The sequence below is a fragment of the Moschus berezovskii genome, chromosome 12, assembly GCF_049115385.1.
Source record: "Moschus berezovskii isolate FMDL1 chromosome 12, NW_MosBer_1.0, whole genome shotgun sequence".
Classification (NCBI taxonomy): Eukaryota; Metazoa; Chordata; class Mammalia; order Artiodactyla; family Moschidae; genus Moschus; species Moschus berezovskii.
This window is the reverse complement of record NC_142471.1, coordinates 57,125,147-57,139,925: the sequence shown is the minus strand read 5'-3', so window position 1 is coordinate 57,139,925 and position 14,779 is coordinate 57,125,147. Positions and strand designations below refer to the sequence as shown.

At 40.5% G+C, this 14,779-nt stretch overlaps 2 protein-coding genes across 9 annotated transcripts in view; one reads left to right on the top strand and one right to left on the bottom strand.

The window, feature by feature from the left end:
• The window catches only part of KIF20B (kinesin family member 20B), an 81,544-nt gene extending 71,657 nt beyond the window's left edge, over nt 1-9,887 (bottom strand). For 5 of the 6 annotated variants that reach the window (XM_055425110.2, XM_055425113.2, XM_088842133.1 and 2 more), the window contains exons 1-2: nt 9,705-9,808; nt 3,146-3,293 (exon numbers count right to left, since the gene is read on the bottom strand). In XM_055425110.2, coding sequence (XP_055281085.2) covers nt 3,146-3,293; nt 9,705-9,727 — 171 coding nt within the window. In that variant the 5' untranslated portion in view covers nt 9,728-9,808. Of the gene's footprint in view, nt 1-3,145; nt 3,294-9,704 lie in introns of all 6 variants that reach the window. The other variant, XM_055425111.2, reaches the window with a different exon arrangement.
• A 143-nt stretch (nt 9,888-10,030) lies between these two features.
• PANK1 (pantothenate kinase 1) overlaps nt 10,031-14,779 on the top strand; it is a 108,374-nt gene continuing 103,625 nt past the window's right edge. For 2 of the 3 annotated variants that reach the window (XM_088842130.1, XM_088842131.1), the window contains exon 1: nt 10,031-10,334. The gene's annotated coding sequence lies outside the window, so the exon portion shown is untranslated. The remainder of the gene's footprint in view (nt 10,335-14,779) is intronic. The other variant, XM_088842132.1, reaches the window with a different exon arrangement.

Sequence of the window (14,779 nt, the reverse complement as noted above, 5' to 3'; positions counted from 1 at the left end):
ACATAAATTAAAATTATAAACTAAATATATACTTATATATATTTAGTTTAAATTATAAACTAAACATATACTTATATATATTTAGTTTAAATTATAAACTAAATTAAAGTTAAAATTAGAACAAAATATAATTCAGAACAATGGAAAAAGTGAGAGAATTTATTTTTTTGGGCTCTAAAATAACTATGAACAGTGACTGCAGCCAAAAAATTAAAAAATGCTTGCTGCTTGGAAGAAAAATTATGACCAACCTGGAAAGCATGTTAGAAAGCAGAGACATTACTTTGCTAACAAAGGTCCATCCAGTCAAATCTATGGTTTTTCCAGTAGTCATGTATGGATGTGAGAGTTGGTGACTATAAAGAAAGTTGAACACTGAAGAATTGAGGCTTTTGAACTGTGGTGTTGGAGAAGACTCTTGAGAGTCCCTTGGACTGCAAGGAGATCAAACCAGTCCATCCTAAAGCAGTGAGTATTTGTTGCAGGACTGATTGCTGAACCTGAAGCTCCCGATACTTTGGCCACCTGATGCAAAGAACTGACTCACTGGAAAAGACCCTGATGCTGAGAAAGATTGAAGGTAGGAGGAGAAGGGGATGACAGAGGATAAGATGGTTGGATGGCATCACCAACTCGATGGACATGAGTTTGAGTAAGCTCCGGGAGTTGGTGATACACAGGGAAGCCTGGTGTGCTGCAGTCTATGGGATCGCAAAGAGTCAGACAGAACTGAGCAACTGAACTGAACTGAACAGAACAGAACATCCATATAACGGAATATAATTCAGACCTGAAAACAACTGTACTATCAAACCATGGCAAGACATGGAAGAATCTTAGATGCCTACTGCTAGGTGTGAAAGACGCCAATCTGAAATGGCTACAGAGAGTATAATCTCAACTATTAAAATATGATATTCTGAAAAAGGCAAAACATTGGAGATAGTTGAAAGATCAATGGTTGGTGGGGTTGGGAAACAGAGAAACAAGTGAAACATGAATTTCAGGGTAGTGAAAATACACTGTATGATACCATAATGATGGATACATATTATTACACATTTGTTCAATAGAATGTATAACACTACCAGTAAACCATTATGTAACTATATTGTAAGGAATCTGAGTGATTATGTGTCAAAGTACATCCATGAATTGTAACAAATGTACCTCTGTGGTGGGAGATGTTAATAATGAAGGAAGCTATGTGGGGGCAGAGAGAATATGAGAAATCATTGTATCTTCTCTTCATTTTAGCTGTGAATATAAAACTCTAAAAAATGAAGTCTATTTAAAAACAAACAGATTGACCACACCAAGGGTTGGTGAGTATGTGGAAGAACTTAACTCTCACACACTGTTGCTGGGAATATAAAATGTTATTATCACTTTGGAAAGTTTGGTAGTTTCTTAAAAATGATCCAGTCATTCCAACCCTAGGTATTCATCCAAGGGGGAAAAAAAAGGGAAACATATATCCATACAAAGATTTGTATACAAAATTTCATAGAAGTTTTGTTTGTAATAGCCAGACACTATAAACAGATGTGTCCATCAGCAAGCAAATGCCACTGTGATACAAAAGCAGACCTAGAAGACCTAGAAAATAAGTAAACCAATCAGTATCTGAATTTCATATAATTGTCATGTCATGAAATATTAATTTTCTTCTTCAACCATCTAGAACTGCAAAAACCAGTGACAGCCTGTGAGCAGTACAACAACAGGCCATCCCTTCCTCCCTTCTTTTATGATTAAATGAGCTAAAGTAAAAGAGCCTGCCACATGAAATGGGTATTAAATAATTACTTTTCTTTTATCTATGTTCCCTATACTCCCTCTTCCCCTTCCATCATTTTTTTCTTTTTTTACCATTTCATAGTTTTCTTTTATAAACTGGGTATTCACATGGTGGTTGTGCATTTTTGCTTTTCAGAGCTCTCATAAAGGTATTTTAGTCAGTCTCTAGTTACTGTTGTTGTTTTAATGTTTCACGGGGGAAATGAGGGCTTGGAAGTGTCAGTTCCTAGACCACTTACTTACTTACAAATCACACACACACAAAACAAAGTCACTCTTTGAGTAGTTATAAATTCCCAGCAAAGCTGAGGACAGAGAAAGTAAATGAGGAAGTACAAAGTTCTCATATACTTGCTGTCCCCACACAAGCACAGCTTCCCCCACTATCACCCGACAGCAGAGTGGTAACTGTTACAAGTCATTATCACCCAAAGTACACAGTTTCCATTAATTAAAGTTGTCTCTTTTACTAGAATATAGTTGATTTACAATCTTTTTAGTTTCTACTATACAGCAAAGTCAATCAGTTATACCTATGCATATATCCACTCCATCTGTCTTTATAAAATGGGTTAGTACATCTCTAAGGCATCAAAGTTAACAATCTAATCTGTAATAAAGAGAATATAAATAAATTTGTAAGAAAAAATCTATAAACACAGCAAACATAGTAACAGGAAGGGTGGTAGAAACTTAGTAATGTTTATTTCTTAAACACTACTGATTTTTTTTAATCTGCATTATTTTTTAAACTAAGGCCTGCAGTTCCCAGGGGTATAGTGGAATATTTGACATTTTTGAGAGAACCATAGCAATACTTGACACACGTTGAAAACCACGAAGTAATTTAGTTTCAACACTGGATCACACTACTTCTTTTGATAAAGTCATATCTTAGTGAAGCTGGATTTCTCAGTGGTTGCTGTGATGAAAAGCAGGTACAACCCCAAAACAATGAAGAAAAGGAAATGAAGGTGGCAGTGTGTAATCCGATTCCAAAGTTTGAGATGTTGTACAGCACCCAAAAGGCACACATAACTGATTAGTAAGTAACCCCTCGGTTAGTGAAGAAGGATGTTAAAATTCTTTTTTCATTTAATTTTTTCTCAAATGGCTACTAGGTGAGACATAAATAGTTTTTGTCTGCACCTACTATTTGGAAAGGAACTGCTATGTTATTTAGGGCACCATGAGAAAATTACTGAGATAAAAGCCTGTCTTAAACCTACAAGGTTTGGAAAGCTTGTCTTTAGTCGCACCTGTCGACAAATGTATGTGTGCATGTGTGCACATGTCCATTTCCACTGAATCACGACAATCAACATGATACTTTTCTTGTACTTACCTCAGTGCTTGAAGCAACTAAGGAAAATTCACGAGAGAGGTCAAGCTTAATGCCATCAAAATTTATTTCTGAAGGTCTTGCAAGTGGGTCAGCACTGAAAACATAAGATGGTCTAGACATTCCATCTTGATTTAAATTAGATTCCATTCTGCAAGAATAATAGTAACATCTTTAGAAAATCTCAATAAATCAGCATATAAACCATCCATAGTTTAAAAAGTCTATGAGTCCAGCCTGCTACTTCGTGCCACATAACTAGATTTCCAAAAGAAAGATATTACTATTTCTTCTATAACATAATGAGCCATGGAAAAGACAAAAGAACAGATTATTTACAGATTCTAAATCAACTAATATTGGACACTGCCTACCACTACTGTTCATGTGATCCAACCTATAGATAGATTCATCCAAAGAGATTTCAAGAGTGAAGATAATCCACAAAGTAAGATAGTATAAAACATTCAGTCTCTGTCTGAAATGCTCTCAGAAGTCAAATAATAAGGTGGATTAAATATAACCTTGTGATTAGTTTTTTAGTGTCTTCTGAAGAATATTACAGACTTTGTCATGTTTTAGCATTTAGGAGTTAAAATTCGGTTATCTGGACAATTACTTTCAACTGAATTCTTCAAAACAATGCAAGTAAAGTACTGGGCATTCCCTGGTAGTTCAGTGGTTAGGACTCAGCATTTTCACTGCCAGGGCCAGGGTTCAATTCCTAGCTGGGGAAATGAGATTCTGCAAGCCATGAGGCATGACTAAAAAAAAAAAGTGATGCGAACATATTTAAAACAGTACCTGATATGTCACAGGTGAATATGGAATAATTTACCAGTAAACTACTACACCCAAAAAAGATGTCCTTTTTCCTAGAACTAACACCCAAAAAAGATGTCCTTTTCATTAGAGGGGGCTGGAATGCAAAAGTCGGAAATAAGAAATATCTGGAGTAACAGGAAAATTTGGCCTCGGAGTACAGAATGAAGCAGAAAGAAGTACAGTTTTGACAAGAGAACGCACTGGTCGTAGCAAACACCCTCTTCCAACAACACAAGACTCTACACATGGACATTACCAGATGGTCAATACCGAAATCAGATTGATTATATTCTTTGCAGCCAAAGATGGAGAAGCTCTATACAGTCATCACAAACAAGACTGGGCGTTAACTGTGGCACAAACTATGAACTCCTTATTGCCAAATTCAGACTTAAATTGAAGAAAGTAGGGAAAACCACTAGACCATTCAGGTATGACCTAAATCAAATCCCTTAAAATTATACAGTAGAAGTGACAAATAGATTCAAGGGATTAGATCTGATAGAGTGCCTGAAGAACTGTGGACGGAGGTTTGTGACTTTGTACAGAAGACAGTGATCAAGACCAACCCCAAGAAAAAGAAATGCAAAAGGCCAAAGCAGTTGTCTGAGAAGGTCTTACAATTAGCTGAGTAAAGAAGAGAAGCGAAAGGCGAAGGAGAAAAGGAAAGATATACCCATTTGAATACAGAGTTCCAAAGAACAGCAAGGAGAGATAAGAAAGACTTCCTCAGCGATCAAAGCAAAGAAATAGAGGAAAATAATAGAATGGAAAGACTAGAGATCTCTTCAAGAAAATCAGAGATACCAAGGGAACATTTCACGCAAAGATGGGCACAATAAAGGACAGAAATGGTATGGGCCTTCCAGAAGCAAAAGATATTAAGAAGAGGTGGCAAGAATACACAGAAGAACTATACAAAAAAGATCTTCATGACCCAGATAATCATGATAGTATGATCACTCATCTAGAGCCAGATATCCTGGAATGTGAAGTCAAGTGGGCCTTGGAAGCATCACTATGAACAAAGCTAGTGAAGGTGATGCAATTCCAGTTGAGTTATTTCAAATCCTAAAAGATGATGCTGTGAAAGGGCTGCACTCGATATACCAGCAAATCTGGAAAACTCAGCAGTGGCCACAGGACTGAAAAAGGTCAGTTTTCATTCCAATCCCAAAGAAAGGCAATGTCAAAGAATGCTCAAACTACCACACAATTGCACTCATCTCACATGCTAGTAAAGTAATGCTCAAAATTCTCCAAGCCAGGCTTCAACAGTACGTGAACCATGAACTTCCAGATGTTCAAGCTGGATTTAGAAAAGGCAGAAGCACCAGAGATCAAATTGCCAACATCCGCTGGATTATCAAAAAAGCAAGAGAATTCCAGAAAAACATCTACTTCTGTATTATTGACTATGCCAAAGCCTTTCACTGTGTGGATCACAACAAACTGGAAAATTCTTAAAAAGATGGGAATACCAGACCACCTGACCTGCCTCTTGAGAAATCTGTATGCCGGTCAGGAAGCAACAGTTAGAACTGGACATGGCAGACTGGTTCCAAATCAGGAAAGGAGTACATCAAGGCTGTATATTGTCACCCTGCTTATTTAACTTATATGCAGAGTACATCATGAGAAATGCTGGGCTAGATGAAGCACAAGCTGGAATCAAGGTTGCTGGGGAGAAATATCAATAACCTCAGATATGCAGATGACACCGCCCTTATGGCAGAAAGCAAAAAACAACTAAAGAGCCTCTTGATGAAAGTGAAAGAGGAGAGGGAAAAAGTTGCCTTAAAACTCAGCATTCAAAAACTAAGATCATGACATCTGGTCCCATCACTTACTGGCAGTGGCTGACTTTATTTTGGGGGGCTCCAAAATCACTGCAGATGGTGACTGCAGCCATGAAATTAAAAGACGCTTACTCCTGAAGAAAAGTTATGACCAACCTAGACAGCATATTAAAAAGCAGAGACATTACTTTGCTGACAAAGGTTTGTCTAGTTAAAGCTATGGTTTTCGTAGCAGTCATGTATGGATGTGAGAGTTAGACTATAAAGAAAGCTGAGCGCCGAAGAATTGATGCTTTTGAACTGTGGTGTTGGAGAAGACTCTTGAGAGTCCTTTGGATGCAAGGAGATCCAACCAGTCCATCCTAAAGGAAATCAGTCCTGAATATTCATTGGAAGGACAGATGCTGAAGCTGAAGTTCTAATACTTTGGCCACCTGATGCAAAGAACTAGCTCATTTGAAAAGACCCTGATGCTGGGAAAGATTGAAGGCAGGAGGAGAAGGGGACAACAGAGGATGAGATGGTTGGATGGCATCACTGACTCAATGGACATGAGTTTGAGTAAACCCAAGGAGTTGGCGATGAACCAACCGGGAGGCCTGGCGTGCTGCAGTTCATGGGGTCGCAGAGTCGGACGCGACTGAAGTATTGAACTGAAATGAAACTACTATAACTAAATTAAGCATCAAGTCACTAAATTTAAAGACAAATGTAGAGGTACGCTTCACTGATAAAATATTAACATTCAAATATTTACTGGAGAATCCACTAGGTGCACAATATCAGGGAGAAATGGAGAGAGCACCATATTCGTTGAATATTATGACATATTGAGAACAGTTCCTGCCAATAGGGTTCCTGCCTCAAGAAGGTATTTGTAACAGGCATCCACAGGCATTAAGTAAATAAGCCAAAGATGGCCCCCGTATACTGGCCCTGCATTGTTTACTTCTTCACAGCAGGCTGGCAACATTAGTTCAAAAAACATGAGGTGTCAAACTCAAATTTTTATGTATCTGTTTGCTTTATACATAGCCAAAATAATCTTAGTTTTAGCCATTTAGAGCCCATCTGGTTTGCACATTATATGAAACTGCACTCAACCATCCACTGCTGCTAAGTCACTTCAGTCGTGTCCGACTCTGTGAGACCCCATGGACTGCAGCCTATCAGGCTCCTCCGTCCATGGGATTTTCTAGGCAAGAGTACTGGAGTGGCTTGCCATTGCCTTCTCCCATCCACTAGCCGCAGACAAAATCCAAACTATGTAGACCCCAAGCCACTGCTGCCCTTTGAAGTTTTCAGACATGAAGACTCGCTACTGCGCTGCTAAGCAAGGATACTTATACTGAGCTCCCTCTGCTATAATTCCCACTTCTCCCCAATTCCTTACCCTCCCCTTCTAGGTGATAGGCCTTCACTCTAGTCTCCTAGAAGTCTCATGTTTTGGGCAGCTTTCCAAGCATGCAGTCCGGTCCAAGCTCTAACCTGGTAAAGATCCTTGTGTGTTACTGCCACCTTGTGGTGGTATCTTTTTCCTTGATCAGCGTTGAAACCCCCAAACTCAATACAAGGCTGTTTCTCTTTTTTCCTAAACTTCAAAGATTTAAAGAAACTATACATTTACCTTCAACAAAACCCAGCAAACTACAAGATCAACCACACAATTAAGCACGTTTCATCTTTATTGCTTTTTGCTTTCACTGTATCATCAATGATGCAATCAAAATGAGAAAAGTATTTAAATGTAGTTTGATAGAATATTTCAAATATTTAATTTATGGGTGAAAATTAGAAAGAAAACGTACATGACAGAATAAAAACCACTGATCTATAACACAGAAGAAAAGTTTACAAAAACATGAACGTAATGGCTTGACATTTCATAACTCAAATTTCACGGAAATGCCCAGGAAACTGGAAAGTAACCTTCATTCTTGGCCTTCAATTAATTTTTGGCTTAAAAAAATGTTGACACATCTTTTATGAAATTACTACGTTAAAAAGAATACTGTACCTCCTTTAAAAAAAGATAAGGTTACCGTTGTTTGTGTTTGCTTCTATGTTCAGTTTTCAATGAATAAACTGCCCCTTAACAATCATAAAATTGAGAGATATATTGCCACTTCCTGTACTTTTAGTTAACTTCTATGGATGTGTGGCCTCCCTAACTAGATTAGAAACGAGAGCAAGGACCTTGTCTTATACTACTCTGTACCACTACAACAAAGGTTTAGGAGATTTAGGAGTGAAAAAGACTCCCTGTATAGTGGGTCAAATAACAATAAATAAAATCCTCTATGTGCAAAAAAAAAATTTTTTGTTCCTATATTATCTCTAGCCAACAGCAAGATTCAAGACCTCATTGCAGAAGGCTGTTCCCACGTCTGAGAAATGGTATCCTTTATCTTCTCTCCAATGAGATTTCATGGTTGAAGACTGATTGCTACTGAGGTTGCTGCATGTCATCCATAAAATTCAGTCAAAAAAAGTCTTCACAATTAACTTATGAGTCTTTTACATTATTTCGCAACCTGAAGTCTCAGGTCTTGGACATTTAATAAAATGTACAGTTACGGCTGTTTCGGGGTAATGCTACCTTGTTTTAAGAACGGATTCAAACCTGAATTTGATCAGCTTGGGGATTAAAAACAAGCTAACCCATAAGGCCGGAGAAGGCAATGGCAAGCCACTCCAGTACTCTTGCCTAGAAAATCCCATGGATAGAGGAGCCTGGTAGGTGGTAGTCCATGGGGTCGCTAAGGGTCGGACACAACTGAGCGACTTCACTTTCACTTTTTACTTTCACACACTGGAGAAGGAAATGGCAACCCACTCCAGTGTTCTTGCCTGGAGAATCCCAGGGACGGGGGAGCCTGGTGGGCTTCCGTCTATGGGGTCACACAGAGTCGGACACAACTGAAGTGACTTAGCAGCAGCAGCAACCCATAAGGCTGGGCTTCCCTGATAGCTCAGAGGTTAAAGCGTCTGCCTCCAATGAGGGAGACCGGGGTTCGATCCCTGGGTCGGGAAGATCCCCTGGAGAAGGAAATGGTAATCCACTCCAGTATTCTTGCCTGGAGAATCCCATGGACGGAGAAGCCTCGTAGGCTACTGCCCATTGGGTCGCAAAGAGTCGGACACGACTGAGCGACTGAACGGAACGGAACCCATAAGGCTCGAACTTCTGTCAATTAGCCCTTCAGTAAGGAATATTAGCGGCACTACACAGGAACCAAAATGTCTAATGAGATGGGGGAAACCTTCCAAACGGGGGTGTGTGGGGGGGCGGTGGATGGAGATGACTGCAGTCATCGCACTCGCCACACACACCCTCTTTCGCTCCGCACTGCAAAGATCAAGAAGGGAGCGCCCCGGCACCTGTGGTAGCAGTCTGGAAATAACTGCACAGACCTCGAGTCCCCGACTGCCATAAAAACAGACCAAGCCACTTGCCGAGCAAAATGCTCACCTTGGGGATACAGGACACCAGATTTGGCAAAGGAGGCCTGATCCTCAAAGCAGCAGTAACAATAATAAAAATACTAAGGGTTGCAAATACACAGTGCTTACTATACCAATGACACTGTTTCTAACAGTTTTACACATTATCCTTATCTTCGTAAGAGCCGGAAGAGGTACCTTCTATAATTAACCCCTTTTACGGATGAAGAAACCGAGGCCCAGAGAGACTGAAGTCGTTGCCTTGCCTCAGAGCTAATAAGCGGCGGATGTTGTTGTTCCGTAGCTCGGTTGTGTCCGACTCTTTGCAACCCCATGAACTGAAACGGCGGAGACCAGATTTAAACCCTAACGCTAGTAAAATGGTTCAGCCCTCCACAGTGCGCCCGGAGCCCCAGGTATCGACAGTAACCTGAGGGGCGTCTCGAGCCCGGTCGGAAGGTACTCACACAGTCTGAGACCTTTCTTCACCTCACCTGGTATGTACGCAGTCCCCCATTTCCTTCCTCGCGCCCTCACCTGCAAACGTTACCCTGCCAGCCCGACCCGCGACCAGAACGGAGTTATTACCCTTTTCAAATTCAAACAATGGCGGCCAGGGTCCCGCATTGCACGCTGGGAGTGGGCGGAGCTTCCGGAAAGACCCGTCGGAACGCCGCAGTCTCTCTGTGGACTTCTGCTCCCGGGAGAAGCTTTCAAATTTGGGGGCGGGTCTCGGTATGCCGGGCGACCAATGAGCGGAAGCAGACTGGAGAGCGGCTAGTGGGCGGAGCTTCCCGCGGCCATCCGCGTGCCAAGTTGGGTAGGTTGCTGCTTCCTGGCTGCGGTGGGTACCACCCTTTCTTGGCAACGTTGCGGATCTCGGATTCCAATCTGAAGACAATAAAGACGTAGCAGAGGCCCCAAAGTGAGGCCGCTGCCACTACACTTAGCTCCGCGACTCCCCTAGGACCAGGTGAGAAATGGCAGGACTTTTCACTGCCGGCCGGGACAGGCTCCGCTTCGAAAGAGTGACTTAGAATGAGCGCTGTCCGCACCCAGAAGGTCACTTCACTTCCTTCGCTTCAGGATCCTACCTGTTGTCCATAGGCGCCCTCATGGACAAGGTACATTTTTCTCAGAAACGATTTTCAAAAGCACTCTTCACTTTTTGTGGGTTTGTTTGCTTGTTTTTGCCATTCTGAAAATATAAAGCAGCTACCTATCCATGCACGGGCAAGGCCTTTGCAGTGCTCAAAATGTAAGTGCCAGTACATCTTCTCTGATTATCTTAAAGTGATCCTTTTCTTTTGATGCAGTGTTATTACAGTCATATGACAAGTATTTACTACTTGGGCCATCTCTGCGTGCTGTGCTTCATTTTAAAGAAAAGTAACTGCTAACGTTAACTGAGCGTTTACCTTGTGCCAGCCGTGTTCCTAAGCACTTTAAAACTGGCTATGGTACTGATCCTGAGAACAACCCTATGAGGTAGATACTGTTAATATGCACTTTTTATAGATTTTGAACAACCTATGAGGTAGGTACTGTTACTATGCCCTTTTTATAGATTTTGAGGAAATTGAGTTCAAGATTAAATAATTTGCTCAAAGGCATACAGCTATTCATGGTGTAACTGGGAATTTAAACTCAGCTGGATAACTTCAAGACCTGCCCTCTCACATGTGATCTTATTTTCCACTGTTTTACTTGGTTAGTAGCATTTGTAACATAGTAACTGTTTTGTTGAGCTTACTGTCTTTCTTTTTCTTATTCCATATTTATGTTTCCCATAACCTACCCCCTTCCCTTTCTAACTTCACACCGTCTCGTTCAGTTTGCCTTCTTTCCCCACAAAATCATACTTGTGGTGAGCCAGTTTGGAGTAAAGAAGGGATGCAAGGCCAGGAGTAAAAATGAACAGAGAAAGTAGATGTGAAAGAGAAGAGAGGAAAGATGATAAAATAAAACTGTAATTTTCTGTTTGGGCTGAAACTTAAGTCTTTAAGGGCCTCTGTGTCAAACTCTTCATTACCCCTTCAGGCAAGTCTACCCAAAAATCTACCCTTCCAGTCTGCAGCTCATAATGCCTGTATTGCTTTTTACTAGCTGTAAGTGTGGAGAAGGAAATGGCAACCCACTCCAGTGTTCTTGCCTGGAGAATCCCAGGGACAGGGGAGCCTGGTGGGCTTCCGTTTATGGGGTCACACAGAGTCGGACACGACTGAAGTGACTTCCAACTCTTGGGCCCTCCAGGTGCTGCATTTATTTATTGTTCAACAAATATTTATTGAAAACCTGCTAAGTACCAAACACTAGACTAGGTGGTGTTGAGACAGTGGCGGAGAGCTACCAAAACAGACCCTGACCCTCAAGGAGCTTTGTTGTTGTTCAGTCATGTCTGACTGTTTGCAACCCAATGAACTACAGCATGCCAGGCTTCCCTATCCATCACTGTCTCCAGGAGTTTGCTCAGATTCATGTCCACTGGGTCGGTGATGCCATCCAACCATCTCATCCTCTGTTGCTCCCTTCTCTTGCCCTCAGTCTTTCCCAGCGTTAGGGTCTTTTCCAATGAGTTGGCTCTTCGCATCAGGTGGCCAAAGTATTGGAGCTTCAGCTTCCGCATCCGTCCTTCCAATGAAAATTCATGCTTGATGTCCTTTAGGATTGACTGGTTGGATCTCCTTGTTGTCCAAGGGACTCTCAAGAGTCTTCTCCAGCATCACAGTTCGAAAGGATCAATTCTTCGATGCTCAGCCTTCTTTATCGTCCAACTCTCACATCTGTCCGTGACTGCTTGAAAAACCAAAGCTTTATATGGACCTTTGTCAACAAAGTGATGTCCCTACTTCTTAATGCGCTGTCTAGATTTGTCATAGCTTGTCTTCCAAGGAGCAAGTATCTTTTAATTTTGTTGCTACAGTCACTGTCTGCAGTGATTTTGGAGTCCAAGAAAATAAAAATCTGTCACTGTTATATTACAATAATTGACAAAAAATTGCAAATACAAATAGACAAATAATTGAGAAATTACAACTGTACTGAGTGGTTTGAAGAAAATATTTAGAGCTGTAAGACAGTGTCACTGGAACCTGAGCAAGTAGTGTTTGATCTGGATCTCCGAGGGTTATTATGTGTTAAATAAGTTTTAAAAAAAAGAGAGGAGTAAGCACCCAGGTATAGGGGCAGGATAAATACAAGAACGAGTGGATTTTCTGCCTTATTTTATTCTAGCTCCCAGAAGCATTCCTCACAGTTTGTTTCATCCACACAGTTAAATGTTTCAGCCTTGAAACATTCTTCACTTGGCTTCTGGGCCAGCAAAAGGTTACCCTCTGCTTATTTACTGTTAATCTCTGACTTAACATATTCAGTATGGGACCGTGATTTTTCATTGCAAAATGGGAAGCCTCTCCTCCCTAATCTGTGCCTCAGTAAATGACACCACCACGCATCTACCTAGTTATTCATGAGGAAGAATCATCTCTCTGAGTTGTCTTTTTCCCTCACCACTCTCATCCAGTTCATAAACAAATGTATCTGTTGTATGTTTTTGTTAGAAGTGAAATAAATGCTCCCTTCCCTTTTCATTGCTCAGACCTCTGCAGCCTCCAGCTGGTCTCCTGCTTCACATCCTTTTCTCCATTATTTATAGGGTAGCAAAACCAGCTTCAGGTGGGAGTGATCATGTCAGCCTCTGGCTTAAAGCACTTCAATGACGTTTTAGAATAAAATGATATATATTGTCCAGTGAAGAAAAAAGATGCAAAAGTATATAAAAACTTTACTATTATGTAAGCAAGAAGAAGAAATGAGCGTTTACATGCATATATATTCCACACACATTTTTGGTATATTTTTGAAGATAGAAATACAAAAACTATAAAACAGAAAATTCATTGTAAATGGTTATCTATAGGGGATGGGAATGTGACTTCTGTAACTTTTTAAAAAAAAAACAGAGTTTTGCCTTTTCAAAAAATTAAACCTAAAAATAAAAGCAAGCCCTAAAATTTAAGGCAAAGAAAGAGATGAATTTACCTGTATATCAAATTGTCAGCATAGCTACACAGAGATAAAGAGCTTGTTCAATTAACTTGGGCACAGTATTCTATGTATAGGAGTTAGGAGTTGTGGGATATCATGAAGAGCAAAAAGAAATGCAAAAAAATTAATAACTTGCCTTAGTAGTCTTGATGTTGAAACGGGTATTGGTATAATTTTGAAACTATTATGCATGTGTTATAGGAAAAAGCAAATCAGTAAATATATTCATGTTTGGTTCCAGGGTTCTCACTGTGGGAGAAGGGAAAAAAATATGGTATGATAGAAAGTAAAGAAGAAAAAAAAAATAATAAAAAAATAAAAAAAAAGAAAGTAAAGAAGAATCCCATGATGTTAGATTTGAATTGGTAGTAGAATGACTTGGGTTTTGGGGTTTTTTTTTTTTAATCTTTTTTTATCTTAATTGGGTCCACTGAGAATGCCTGGAGGTGTAGAAGTCCTGGCACCCCAGTAACAATGAACACCCCAGGACCAAGCCACCCAAATGGTTTCTAAATACCATTTATCACTAAAAGAAACCAGTGCCTCTTGGAGAGAAAACTTTCTCCAGGTCTGGGGCAAGGAAATTATAAAGTGAGCCTAGAACATTCTTGTCAGAAAAAGCAAAGAAGTCTTCAGAGGTGAATGAAGTCATTTAACAAAGGACCCTGGATCTGGCCAAAATGGTTTTACACTGACCATGTTTGGAACAATTTGCAATTTGCATCAAAAGAATAATGATGGTAATAGTTTAATAACACGTTTAATGTTTTAAGTCCTCTTTGTAGGAGGGTGGATGAGGGAGAAAAAGACTAAAAACGGAAAGCTCTTCTTTACACGAGAATGCCAGTTAATACAAAAAGAATAGTAAGATATCCCCACTTTGCAACTCCCAATGTAGAAAATTGACATCCCTGCTAAGTCACTTCACTCATTTCTGACTCTTTGGGACTCTGTAGACTATAGCCTGCCAGACTCCTCTATCCATGGGATTCTCCAGGCAAGCACCCTGGAGTGGATTGCCATGCCTCCTCCAGGGGATCTTCCTGACCCAGCAATTGAACCCGCATTTCTTATGTCTCCTGCTTTGGCAGGCAGGTTCCTTAACCACTAATGCCACCTGGGAAGCCCAAAAATCAACATAGATAAAGCTTATCAGTGAATGCTAAAACAATGGATTGTGTGTGTGTGTGGTCACTCAAGACCGACTCTTTGTGACCCCATGGACTGGGGCCCTCCAGGCTCCTCTCTCCATGGCACTTTCCAGGCAAGAATATTGGAGTGGATTGCTAGTTCCTACTCCAGGGAATCTTCCCAACCCAGGGATCGAACCTGCATCTCCTGCATTGGCAGGCAGATTCTTGCCAGTGCACCACCTGGGAAGCTTGCCAGAAATGTTTAACCTGAATCTAATCATGAGGACCATTTTATAGGTCAACAGACCTAGAAATGTCAGTGTTAGGGAAAGAGAAAGTCAAAAGTCAAGTGCTTGTTGCTAAGTGAAATTCATGAATCTTCATTGGTT